Here is a 13,115-nt window from a genome sequence, read left to right on the forward strand (position 1 = left end):
CTATCTCTACATCTATATCCATATTTCTGTCCATCTCTCCTAAAAGAAGTGAGAGAGACCTGCTTAAAAATTATGTTTTACTGTGATACTGTCCTGTGTCCAAACTGAGTCATGAAATAAGCACCCACGGACTTGCTATCTGGGTCAAGAAATACTCACTGGTTGGGAAATGCTGCTATTCTGTGCCTTTGTGACTCCATGGCTTGATGATTTTATTCTGAAGCTGTCTGGGGCCATGACCTTGTGAGCTGGCTGCCTTTGCTGTGACCATGATGTAGCTCCCTCAGTTGAGGCCAGGCAGCGCCAAGCAGAACCGCTGGCCACGTGAGGGCAGCTGCTCACGCAGCAGTTTTAAAGTGATGCAGTGCGTGAGGGGCGGGTGACACGGCAGGTAGGTTATCTCCTCAGCGCTTTGGAAATAGAGCCTCTTGGACGATGGGGTGACTTGCCCACCATCGCCTCCTTGGCACTTGCCCTTCCCTTGGCTTTCAAACTCCATCTGGGCATGGTCCTCCCTCTCACCTCTCCTTCTCTGACCTGCTGAGGGCTTCTGTTCTTTTTGCCTTTTCAGCCCTGCTTGTCCTCCCTGGGGGCCTCCTCTCCTCCTGTGGCCTCTGCCTCTGTTCTCCTTACACCTGTCTCTCTGTTTAGGCTGTACTTCTTTTCTGATCTAACCTGGGACTCCCAGGGGCTTCTGAGCTACAGAATGGATGCTTTATCTTCCGCCTCTGCAAACCCAGCTCTCCTCCTCTGTCTGTGTTGTGACGCATCACTCATTCAGTTCTCTGCTACCCAAGTCTTTGCACATTTTCGGCTGTCTCTTCCTTCTTTTCTCAGTCACCAGGTGCTCTTCATTTTGCTTCTGAAATCCTGATGGATATGACCCTTTCATTTCTTTTTTGTGACTCTAAGCAGAGTGGAGCCCCTCCCACTCTGGTTCTCCCTGTGCCCCTCCCCTTCCGGTCACTGCGTCCTCCTCTGCTCCCTGGAGCCCTCCAGCAAAGCCCGGCTGGGCAGCTGCCTGCCTTCCACCTGCACGCTCCCCTCTGCCCACGAGGCAGACAGAGTTCAGATTGCTCAGTACCTGTTTCCCAACCACCTCCACTGCTCTGTCATGTCACTGTATCTGTTACTTACTAGTTGCCTTGACTGGCTTAGTTTTAAAATCTTGAATGAACTCAAGATTTAGAAGGCAACGTTATGTCACTACCATAAAAGGAAGATTAGGGTGGCCTGCCACAAGTAGACGGTCAGTGTAAAAGATCCATAAGTGACAGCTGCCATAAAGAGTGCCCCAGATCACCTTGGGTGCCCGCAGGGAGGCATGCCCCCCACTCTGAGCAAGTGTAATGAGAATGCTCTTCATGAGTGGGCTGCTGCTTTTGCAGGCAGTCGGACTGGCACAGTGGTAAACATCGTGGACTGTGGAGCCAGACTGCGTGGGCCTAAGCTTTGCTGCTTCCCTGCTCTGGGACCCTGGGCGAGTAACTTAACCTCTCAGAGTCTCAGTTTCTCCATCTGTGAAGTGGGGTTAATGATATTTGCTGCAGAGGGTTTTGTTAGTATGAAATGAGAAAGGATATGTGGGTCATTTTCAACAGCACCCCATACATGATAAGCCCCAAGGACTGCTTGCTAGTTTTCACACTTCCTTTCTGGGGGCCTGCTAAGCGCCAGGGGTGTGTTTCTTCTGAGGCTCCATAGTATCCTGGCTTCCCCTCCTCTGTGCCTCTGTTCAGGGCCTTTCTCCTTTCTCTTTCTCTCCGAGGCAGATGCTGGCTCTTCCCTCCAGGTCTGGCTCAGCTGTCACCTCCTCTGTTACCTTAGCTGATCTCCCAAGGAGACCTGGCCCCCTCTTCCCAGTGTCCCTACAGGACTTTATTCTATATCTGTTTTAACCCGTAACCCACAGCAGACATTTGGCAGAAGGGCTTTCACGTGGGTGCGCTGGGCCTTCAGGATGGCTTCTGCATTTTCACTTCTCCCGCCTGGATTGTCTTCTCAGATGCTTGTAAATAATCCTGACATCACCACCCACACTGACACACAACCCGCCTTTGGTTCACAGGAGCTCAAGCTTAAAGGCCATGGAAGGTGCTGGCCCGTGTTCTTTCAGATTATAGGTCTAGGGCTGGGCAGAGCCGGCTTTCCCTTTGTGACCGGGAGGAGCCATGGGACTGGAGTTAGAGATCCTGGGGTGGAGGCCCAGCTCTCCAATTTTCTGGCTCCGTGAGCCTCAGGCCCACACAGAACCCTTCTGAGTCTCCACTTACTCATGTGTGAACCCGCCGGCACCAGTCGGGTCTAAAGCTTGTCTGTTCAGTAAGGGCATGCTTTCCCAGGAGTGCGGAGGTTTGCTCATGTGGGTGGCTTGGTCCATTAGCGCTGAGCTGTCATGCTGGGGTGGAGGGAGGCTGCGTCACCCGCCCCCGCTGGCCGGGAGCTGGGAGCCACGGCCAATCCTCATGGCTGGTTTGCCCTGTCGTGTGCTCGTCTTGGCGCCTGCCCTTTCTCCTACCACTGGCTCAGTGTAGGGATTCACAGGCCTCCTGGAAAGGGCAGTGCCATCCTCTCCCTACACACCCAGAGAGAAGCCAAAGTGTTCCCTGCAGCTGCACGCAGGGAGCTTCGCCCGGGCTTCCCCTGGTCCCACGTGGCGGGCCTGTGGTTGAGTCACACCGGGGACACCTCCTGCACACCCGCACACCGGCATCTCTGGGGCCCCTGCTCAGCCCCTCCCCTCGCACGGGGCCCTGGCACTCGTCCTTTACAAATGTTTGTCCAGGAACCAGCCATGCTTGGTTCCTTGGATTCTTCCTGAAATGTTGTGACCTGCTCACCTCCTGCACTCGTGCTAAGGGGACTGGGGAGCTGTGCCTCTTCCCAGAAGAAGAGAGAGGCTGGCCGTGGGGCTTGGGCATCTCCTTCTGCCTCTTTGGGCCTCAGAGTCCTTGTCACCGTGATTAAGCAGTAGGATAGCTTCTCTTAGTTTCTCCCTGGGCTGCTGGTCTCTGCATGAATCCTGGGGTTGGATGGGCACCGTGGGATGAAGTGAGTGTTGTGCTCCCTGGGGGAGTTTTACATCTTCAAAGGTCCAGAGGTGTGCTTGATTCTCCTGGCTCTTCTCAGAGTATGCCCAGGGATGGGATGTGTCACTAAAGCCAGCCTGCCAGGTGGTGACAGGTGAGCAACACCTGCTCTTTCCCAAGGGGCTCTCAGAGCGGGATGGGGACTCAACCTCTCCACCAGTTAGGGCCTCTCATTCCTGAATCCTGTGCCTGCTTCCCTCTCTCTGCCCCCGGCCTGTTCTGCTGGGCTGGCATCCTTCTCCGCTTCTACATCAGCCTCAGCACAGTGCAAACAGTAACATCCTCATCTCCAGCCTGGGCCCCAGGGCCTTGGAATCAAGCCTTGCGCCCAAACCCAGGACCTGGAGCTCCACAAACAGTGGCTCGACTCGCCTCCAGGTTCCCCCAGGTTTGAAGCAGGCCCTCCTGCCACCTCTCTGCCCTCCGATTGACTCTCTGCCTTGGCGCCCCACCCACCCAAGGCCATTCCCTCTGACTCAACTGAGGGCAGCCTTGGCAACGACATTGGTGGCCAGGAATTACATTTTTGCCATGTACCAGGCACTGAGCTAAGTGCTTTCCAGGCCTTATTCAAAGCATCCAAGGGGGCAAATATTATTATACTGTTTTACAGATGAGGAAACTGAGGTGGGGTCAGGCGAAGTAACCTGGTCTAACCCACACAGCTTGCCAGGGGTGGCGCTGGAATTCAAATCCAGGTCTATTGGGCCAGAATGCCCCCATTTAGGTTCACTGTGCGCACTGCCTGCCCGCCCGCCTCCCTTGAGGCTGGAGCCTGACCCGCTACTCCAGTATCTGCCGAGCTATCCTGCCATGATGGACAGAAGTTCTCAGACATGTGTCCCAACCACAGGGACGCCCCAGCCCTGCTGGTCACTGGAATGAGGGCCGCATGATTGTGTCACTGACCTTGGGTCCCTGTAGACAGCAGAGTGGACTCCTCTGGGCAGGGACGCCCTGCCCACACCTAGCCTGGTCTCTGTTTGTCTTCCCCCTCGACCTGGCTTGTCCAATGACCATACAGTTTTCTGCCAGTATGAAAGACTAAGACTCTAGTCTTATTGAGGGACTGAGTGCAATTTTCCGAGTCCTGTGGAGGGAACAGGAGTTGGAGTTAGCCTGCTTGTTCTGTAGAGAGGAAAACAGCAAGACTGAGGTTTCCGATTTGTCAGGGTTAGAGCTGGTGGGAGCCAGTCCTTGCTTCTAATTCCCTTCTCTTTCCATTGTGTCTTCTTCTTACGATGATTTCTCTGGAAGTTTTTGAAAAAATTTGTGTTATTTCCTATTGTTTATGGTCTAGTTGGTTATGCAGGATATGGAAGTGTGAAAAGTTGGAACTCTAAAACTCTCTCCTAAGGTGTTACGTACTACTGAAGAAGGCTGGGAATGGGAAGAAAAGCATTGCCTTCAGTAGCTGGGACTGGTCAGGAAACCGTACTCAGCGTCTTTGGCATGGCCAGAAAGCTAGAATCTGCATACTGTCCGGGGCCGCGGGGGCATCAAAAGGCAGCTAGAGAAGAAAATTAAGCAGGAGAAGGGATAGAAATGGAGCCCATTCAGCCTCTTCACTCTTATTTCTTTCTAAAAAAATTGAAATAGAATTTATATTCCATGAAATTCATCCTTTTAAAGTGTGATTCAGTGACTTTTAGTATTTTCACAAAGTTCTGCAACGATCCCCACACCCTGGACCCAAGAGCAGAGCCTCCCCACCCCTTCTCCTTTTGCCCCGACCCTTGCAACTACTCCTCTGCTTTCTGTCTCTGGGTTTGCCTATTGTAGACATTTCCTATGAATGGAATCTTGTCATGGGCGGCCTTTTGTTTCTGGTTCCTGTTGTTTAGCATGCCTTTGAGGTTCGTCCATGCCATAGCATGTATCGGCGCTTCATTCCTTTTTGTGGCTGAGTAATATTCCACAGTGCGGAGGGACCACCCTTTGGTTGTTCACTCTTCGGTTGATGGATGCTTGAGTTATTTTCATCTATTTTGTGATAAAGTGTATCATTCCCTTTGGTTTTCCTGGGAAGCTCTGCATAGCAGCCAGCTGTCTGCATCTCTCTAGGATGGCTACTTGGAAAGCAAGAGAAACCAGGATGGAACCTGGGTGGGGGGCTGTGGAGCTGGAGTAGTGGTCGATGCCGACAAGGGAGTATGTTGGTTTGGGAGAAGCTCTGTGCCACGGGGAGGGCTTAAACCTGGCGTCAGAGCTACCTGCCGCTACAGGGTTTTTTTTTTTTTCTGTTGTTGATTATTAACTGATGGTTATGACCCTGGCGGTAGATCCCCGGGGCTAGAACCGGGGCTTATTTGAGATGCCAGAGATGTTTTCAAAGATATGTAAACAGCCCTGGACCCTTGCTTCTCTCTTTTCACTTAGTAACCTGATCACCATTGTATGAATTATAGTAATAATGGTCTCCATTTGTATAGGACTTCCTATTTTATTTCGCAGACATTATGGCAGCCCACTCCAGTATTCTTGCCTGGAGAACCCCACGGACAGAGGAGCCTGGAGGGCTACAGTCCACCAGGGTCGCACAGAGTCAGACACGACTGAGCGGCTTAGCACGCACACGTACGTGTGTTTAGTGCCTCAGGACATTCTCACCCCATCCTTGCAGAGGAAGGAAGTGGGGCACGGAGAGACGAGGTAGCTTAACCAAGGTCACACAGTGGGGTAGCAGGTAGAGACAAACTTGAGCCCGGGAATCTCTTGGTTCTTAGTGTAGGTCGCCTTTTGTAGAAATGTGGGAGAGGCGAACTGCAGTGGCCGCAGATGGTCAGGGGCAGGGCCACTGGAGGCCAGAGGCGAGGACCTGGGGGCCCTTGGCCTGGGGGCTCTGCCCAGTTCCCCGTGACCAGCCCTATCTGGGTGAATCATCCCTGTAGTTTCTCCTCTTCCTCTCCTGGCTCTTTGATCATTTCCTCCTGAGACTTACATTTGACTGAAGCCAGCTAGGGCCTCCCTGGTTCAGTCAGTAAAGAATTCCCCTGCCGTGCGGGAGACCTGGGTTCGATCCCTGGGCTGGGAAGATCCCCTGGAGGAGGGCATGGCAGCCCACTCCGATATTCTTGCCTGGAGAATCCCCATGGGCAGAGGAGCCTGGTGGGCTACAATCCATGGGGTTGCAAATTGTAGGGCACGGCTGAGTGACAAAGCACAGCACAAAGCCAGCTAGGACCCCCGCTCCCCTGGCCCTGGGTCTCCCTGAGCCTTCTCAGCTGGGAAAAGAATCCCAGAGTAGAGGACCAGGGAGCTCTGGGCAGGGGGATGCTAAGTGGGCAACATCTCCAGGACCCCCAGAGGTTCTCCTGACCCGCCCATTCACACCTGCTCTCACCACCCTTCTCTTTTAGCTGGGCATGAAGTGTCCCTCCTTCCCTCCTCTGCCTCCATCACCAACCCCGCCTCTTGTGGGTCCCTTTGTGGGGCTGGGACATCCACCACCTTCGGGCTGCCTGTGAGCTGGCTTGGCTGGAGAGGCCATTTTCAACCTCACTGCCATGACATGTGTCAAGGTCACTGTGGGTTACAAGAAAGTCATTGCAGATAATAGTGAGAATACCACTTCTGGTAATAGTTCACCTTTGGCTTACAGTACATTAGAGCAGATTCAAGGTTATCGCTTGATGTAATCACGTCACTTTCACCACCTGGTCTGTGTGATACGTTTGCCTGAGAAAGGGCTGGAATTGCACTGAGCACCGTGTTCTTACTCTGCCTTATCTCAGCACCAGCTGGTGGTGAGGCTGGGCCTGGCTGTCCTTGGAAGGGTGGCTCACACACACATGTCCTTGGTGGGGAAGGCTGGGGCGGGACCAGGTTGAGCCCAGGTGACCACAGCAAGGGGAGTGAGGCTGAAGCAGGGATTTCACCCTTTTTGTTTTTGGTCCTCCGGTTACAAAGCCAAGGCTAGGACGTGGAGCTTGGGCGGTGTATTTGTTTCTGAGGGGTGCTCTAACCGAGTACTACAAGGCCAGGCAGTTTAAAACAACAGATATTCATCTCAGTTCCAGAGGTTAGAAATCCAAAATCAAGGTGTCAGTGGGGCCATGCGCCTCCTGAAGCCTCCGCGGAAGAATCCTTCCTTGGCTCTTGTAGCTTCTCATAGTGGTCTGCAGTCCTTGGCAGCTCTCGGAGCTCCAGCTACTTCACTTCAGCCTCTGTCCCTGCTGCCACATGGCATCTCCCTGTGTGTCTGTGTCTTCATGTGGCCACCTTCTCCTCTTCTAAGGACACTCGTCATATTGAATTAAGGAGTCATCCTGATGACCTCATCTTAACTTCACTACATCTGCAAAGACCCTGCTGCCGCTGCTGCTAAGTCGCTTCAGTCCTGTCTGACTCCGTGCGACCCCATAGACGGCAGCCCACCAGGCTCCCCCGTCCCTGGGATTCTCCAGGCGAGAACACTGGAGTGGGTGGCCATTTCCTTCTCCAATGCATGAAAGTGAAAAGTGAAAGTGAAGTCGCTCAGTCATGTCTGACTCTTTGCGACCCCATGGACTGCAGCCTTCCAGGCTCCTCCGTCCATGTGATTTTCCAGGCAAGAGTACGGGAGTGGGCAAAGACCCTATTTTGAAACAAAGTCACGTTCACTTGTGGGCTGAGACTTCAAAATATCTTTGAGTTCACAGTTCAACCCATCGCTAGCACTTGCTATTTTTCCCTTTTTTGGAGGATAGTTGCTTTACAGCGTTGTGTTGGTTTCTGCCTTACATGGTGTGACTCAGTCGTAAGTATGCGCATGTCCCCTCCCTCTTGAACCTCCCTCCCATGCCCACCGCATCCCGCCCCTCTAGGTCTTCACAGAGCACTGAGTCGAGCTCCCTGTGTTATCCATCAGTTTCCCACTAGCTATCTGTTTTACATATGGTAATGGATTGGGGACAGGAGGAGAAAGGGACGACAGAGGATGAGATGGCTGGGTGGCATCACCGACTCGATGGACGTGAGTTTGGGTGAGCTCAGGGAGTTGGTGATGGACAGGGAGGCCTGGCGTGCTGCGGTTCATGGGGTCGCAGAGAGCCGGACACGACTGAGCCTAGCTGAGCTGAATGTATACGTGTCAGTGCCACGTGCTCAGTTCGTCTCACCCTCTCCTTCCCACACTGCATCCACAAGTCTCTCTTCTATGTCTGTGTCTCTATTCCTGTCCTGTAGATAGGTCCACTGGTACCATTTTTGTAGATTCCACATGTTTGCGTTAATATCTATTGATTTTTCTCTTTTTGACTTACTTCGCTATGTAACAGGCAGTTAGCTCTTAAATAGGTACTTTGGCTCCTAGAGGGAGAGCTGAAGTTGAGCGTAGGGTTGGCGCAGTGTGGCCCGACCCCTCCCGTAAGAGCCACTCCAAGCCATCTAGGTTCCAAGGCGGGGTAGATTCTAATTTGTGGCCATCGGCGCCCATGTGCTCTGGGTTCTGATCTTTCTGAGGGCAGTGGTCATGCCTTCTGCCCAGCCAGGTCTCCCCTCTGGAGTCTGGGATGGCGCCCTGGAGCTCGCAGGAGGCTGATAGCCACAGATGCTCCTTCCTGCTCCAGCAGCTTCCAGCTGTAGGCATCATTTGGGAAATCACACTGCCAGATGCCCTGTGCTCCCCACCTAATAGTCCTCACCACTCCCTAGAGACTGGTCCAGGGAGAACAGTCTGGCTCAGGGGAGAGGGAGGCTTCCCTGGTGGCTCAGGTGGTAAAGAATCCACCTGCAATGCAGGAGACCTGGGTTCAGTCTCTGGGTTGGGAAGATCCCCTGGAGAAGGAAATGACAACCCACTCCAGTATCCTTGCCTGGAGAATTCCATGGACAGAGAAGCCTGGCGGGTTACAGTCTGTAGGGTTGTGAAGAGTTGGACATGACTGAGCACCTAATACATGGGAGAGGGACTCAGCCCACCAGGGTTGGGTTTGGGGCCCTTTGCCTGGGATTCAGAGAGCCAGGTGATAATCTTATCTGCTCTGGTTCTGAGGGACTAGACATCTCCCAGCATTTGGAGACAGCTGCACAGTGTGACTGTGTAGAAAGGGTCCCTGACCACCGATATTAAAAACCTGCTGGCGCGGCCCTGCTCTAGGGCTTGTTTCCGGAGGAAGGGTGGCAGTTGGTCAAGTGTGCCCACAAACCATCTCTGGCAGAGCGAGCCAGGGGTCCTCAGCTGACCTCACACGATCCTGTAGGCTCCGAGTGGCAGCTTGACTCCCCTCCCTTCCCTGCGTGGTTCTCCCTTCCAGGCTGCCTGTCCCACCAAGGAGCTGCCCTGTCTGTCTCCATCTCAGGGGATCTGAGGGTGATGCTCCTCTTCCCTGAGCATCCTTCCCCCCTTCCCTTTCCCTCTTGGGGCGCAGGCCCATTGAGGGGAGCAGGGGCTGCTTGGAGAGGGTAGACTGGCTGGAGGAAGCTGGCTTGTTCCCAACCCAGCCCTGTTGGTTCCACAGGCAGGCGAGGGCCAGAGCAGGAGGGCACTGTCCGCAATGGTAACACCCAGGGCCTTAAAAGGAAGGGAAGGCTGGTGGCTCTGAGCAGCAGAAGGAGCTGCGTCCGTTCCGTTGTGTGTGAGCGTGTGTGTGCACAGACACAGGTGTTGAATGTTGGCCCTTTGGTTCTTGCCCTAGTTACAGTCTGGATCAGGAGGGAGGGGACCCCGCTCTCCAATTATCAGCGTGAGCCCCAGGTCCAGGGAGAAAGGAAGAAGGAAGGCAGATGGAGGAGCAGAAAGGGGGATTGGCAGGGATGAGGTCAACAGGGTCACAAGGATCCTCTGCGAAGCCAGCTGTTCACTCAGCCTGCTTACCTGGCATCCTGGAGGACGGGCTTCAGGGATGGGTTGGGGGTGTGCCAGGGTAGCTGGGCTTGCCTGGCTGAGGGGAGCCGGCCTGGGCTGGTGTCTGAGCCCCCGAGTCAGGGTTTCTTCTGGAAAGATGGAGGGCGGGGCTCTGTAGGGAATGTGGCTTCTCTCATGAAGGGGACTCGGGGTTGGAGCTGTCACCCCGGTTGGCAGTACATGGCCTGGTACAGGGTTCAGAAGCGTTTTCTCCAGGTGGCAGTGGGCGTCCTTTGGTCATTTAAGTGGGACTGGGTTGGGGTGTGACTCCTGGCTGTGTCCGGGTGGGGCTCTGGAGAAGGAAACAGTTGCAAAACTGTGGCTCAGTCCAGTCTTCTTTGGCTCTTAGTACCGTCCTGGGAGATAGCCGGGGCATGTCCCGGCCAGCAGAGTCCCTTGTCCGGGCAGTCCCCCAGTTCTGCCCAGCTGGCCCTGTTGTGTAACCGTCGTTCCGAAGGCTTATCCACGGCACACACTCTCCCTGCTGACTGGACTGTCAACCAGCACTCCCTGGTCACCAGCGAGGGCCAGATGGAAAGTGGGGAGCCTGTGAGAGCAGCGGGCTTGTCGCAATTGTGTTGTCATGGAGACACAACTCTGTTTAGCTGCCTCTCCACGGTCCTAGCCCACATGGACTAAAATAAGTCTTACCTGCAGCTTACACAGCAGGCAGCCCTGTCTTTTCAAAGTCAGCTGTCTGACCAGGATGTGTGTGTGTGTGTGTTTAGGGACAGTGGGGCCCCTAGGGAGGATGAATTGAAAATGTTTATCCCCTCTTCTTTTTTTCTTTCCCAGTCCCATGTCTCTTTAGCCTCATGGCACTCAGACCTGAGCGTCACAGTCACCTGGAGAGCTTGTTAAAACTCAGATTCCTGGGCCCCGCCATTGGAGAGTCCTGTGTGCATCTGAGAATGTGTCTTTCTAACAAGTGGCACTGATGCTGTGGGTGCAGGGGTCACTCTGGGAGTAAGCTCTGCCTTAGATTTGAGTGCATCCCAGCCAAGAAGCACACTGACTCTATTTTCTGCACATGTCAGCCTGTGTCCTTAAGCCCAGCTGCTGATAGAGGAGAGGGGGGAGGTGCAGACAGGCCCCTGCTCTCTTCTGACCTCTTGTGTGTTCTGTGTTCTCCTCACAGGAAGCAGGAGCTGGCCAACAGCTCGGATGTGACCCTCCCAGACCGGCCGCTGTCCCCTCCTCTCACGGCGCCTCCCACCATGAAGGTAAGAGGCTTCGGGCTGGTAAGTGGGGAGGGGATGTTGCAGGGGGCAGGGGGGAGCCCTCTTGCTTTGTCCCCAGGCCCAACTGCTTCTGTCCCCTCCGTGGGGGCCGTGGAGCCTCCCCGCACCTCTGGATGCAGTGTCCACTTGAGATAACCAGTGCGGGAGGAAGGTGTGACTGTGAGATACAGGGGTGTCGGGGGCGGTGAGGAAATAGACTGGGGTTGACTGCGGTGGGCAGGATGCCTGGTGATTATGGAGAGGCCTTGTGGAGCTGTAGATTCTGGAGCAAGGGGCCCAGGCGGGGCATGTACATGGGGACACTCAGAATGTGGCCGGGTGCCTTATGGGGCCACCTTCTCAGAAGGGCTGCCTGGGAGTGGGGAAGGAGGGGTCCTGTGAGCTGGGACCCTCCTGGGACTTGGATGACTCTTGAATGCTGGTCAACCTGCCTCTGACTGGCCCTCCTAGGTAGCTCTGTCACCCCAGTCTCTATGGGAGGGTTGCCCTGGAGGTTCTGGGGAACCATATTTCTCCTGTTAGCACTTCACGCAAGTCTCTTTCATGGGAAATTGCATCCCAGGACCCCGAGGGGCCTCATCCTCCCCACGTTGAGCTCCCCCACCCTTCTGTCATCCAGTCTTCCTGGCCAGGTGGCCACATGTGCCCGGGCTGGCCCTCAGAGGGGACTTTGGCTCAGCCAGTATTGCCGTCTACGCAGCAATGCGCCTCCCTCCTCCCCTCACCCTTTGCCAGGTGACGGCCAGCTCTGAGGAAGTCACCTGCCTCCTGAGTCAGCTGAGGGGACATCTAGGCCAGCCACCACCCCCCTCCTGAGGCTCTGCTACCCGGTGGCTCATAGGGAAATAATTAGGTATCTTTCCTGTGAGTCCCTGGTGTACCCCCTCTTCCCTGACCCAGTCTGGTGCAAAGTGATACCTTCAAAGGAAGTAGATAAAAGCCATCTTCCCATTACCATCCCACTTTGAATGCCCACCATGCACAGAGCTATCCTGGAATGATAGTCAGAGCCTGTGTCCCGGTGGAATTAGGAATTCAGGAGTGGGTGGGGTGCAGGGCCCACCTAGGACAGCTCTGCTCTCCTCCTGGTGAGGGTACCCAGGGGCACTGAAATCCAGACCATCTTCATCAGCCTAGGCACAGTGCTGGCATCTGAACCAGGTATCGGGGTGGCTTGTTTGCACAGGGCAATACTGAGATGGGTCTCCATTCTCAGTTTCAACCCCTTGCTCTGCAGAACTGGGTGTGGGATGCTCATCTCTGTGCTCACATACTGTGCTCTGCTTAGTCGCTCAGTCATGTCCGACTCCTTGAGACTCCATGGACTGTAGCCCGCCTGTCAGGCTCCTCTGTCCATGGGGATTCTCCAGGCAAGGATACTGGAGTAGGTTCCCATGTCCTCCTCCAGGGGATCTTCCCAACCAGGGGTCGAACCCGCGTCTCTTACATCTCCAGCATTGGCAGGCGGTTCCTAGACCCCATACGTCACAACTAAGACTTGGAGCAGCCAAATAAATAAATAAATATTTTAAATAAAGAAAAAAAATTGGGGCTTTATCCTAACTAGAGGCACTGAAGTCATTGAAGATTTTAGTCCGAGGAGTAAGATGGCTTTTGAAGAGTCACCCTGGCTTGTGTGGGAGGGAGCAGAGTGGAAGTGGTGGGGGGTGGGCAGGTGCTGGGAGGCCACTGCAGGAGTTCAGTAGGGAGAGGGTGGTGGCCTGACTCCGAGGGGCCCGTGAAGTTGTTTGGAAGTGGTCAGATCTCACATTTCCTATGTGGTGAGATGTGAGAATTTGGGGTGAGGTAGGGGGCAAGGAAGGCTCCAGGTTTGGAGCAACTGCATAAACGTTACAGCCATTCTCTGAGAGGGAGTGCCCAAGGAGAGAGAATGAGGGCTTCAGTTCCACATGCTGAGTTGGACAAGCCTGAGACACCAATGGGGGTGTCAGTGAGCAG

General features: G+C 54.4%; 1 protein-coding gene across 10 annotated transcripts in view; it reads left to right on the forward strand.

The window, feature by feature from the left end:
• The window catches only part of RAP1GAP2 (RAP1 GTPase activating protein 2), a 201,350-nt gene that overhangs the window by 85,126 nt on the left and 103,109 nt on the right, over positions 1-13,115 (forward strand). For all 10 annotated transcript variants that reach the window (XR_006061142.1, XM_042255520.2, XM_042255515.2 and 7 more), the window contains one exon: positions 11,054-11,138. Coding sequence is in view for 9 of the 10 variants with exons in the window: in XM_042255520.2 (XP_042111454.1) it covers positions 11,054-11,138 (85 nt within the window). In the remaining variant the exon portion in view is untranslated. The remainder of the gene's footprint in view (positions 1-11,053; positions 11,139-13,115) is intronic.

The sequence above is a fragment of the Ovis aries genome, chromosome 11, assembly GCF_016772045.2.
Source record: "Ovis aries strain OAR_USU_Benz2616 breed Rambouillet chromosome 11, ARS-UI_Ramb_v3.0, whole genome shotgun sequence".
NCBI lineage: Eukaryota > Metazoa > Chordata > Mammalia > Artiodactyla > Bovidae > Ovis > Ovis aries.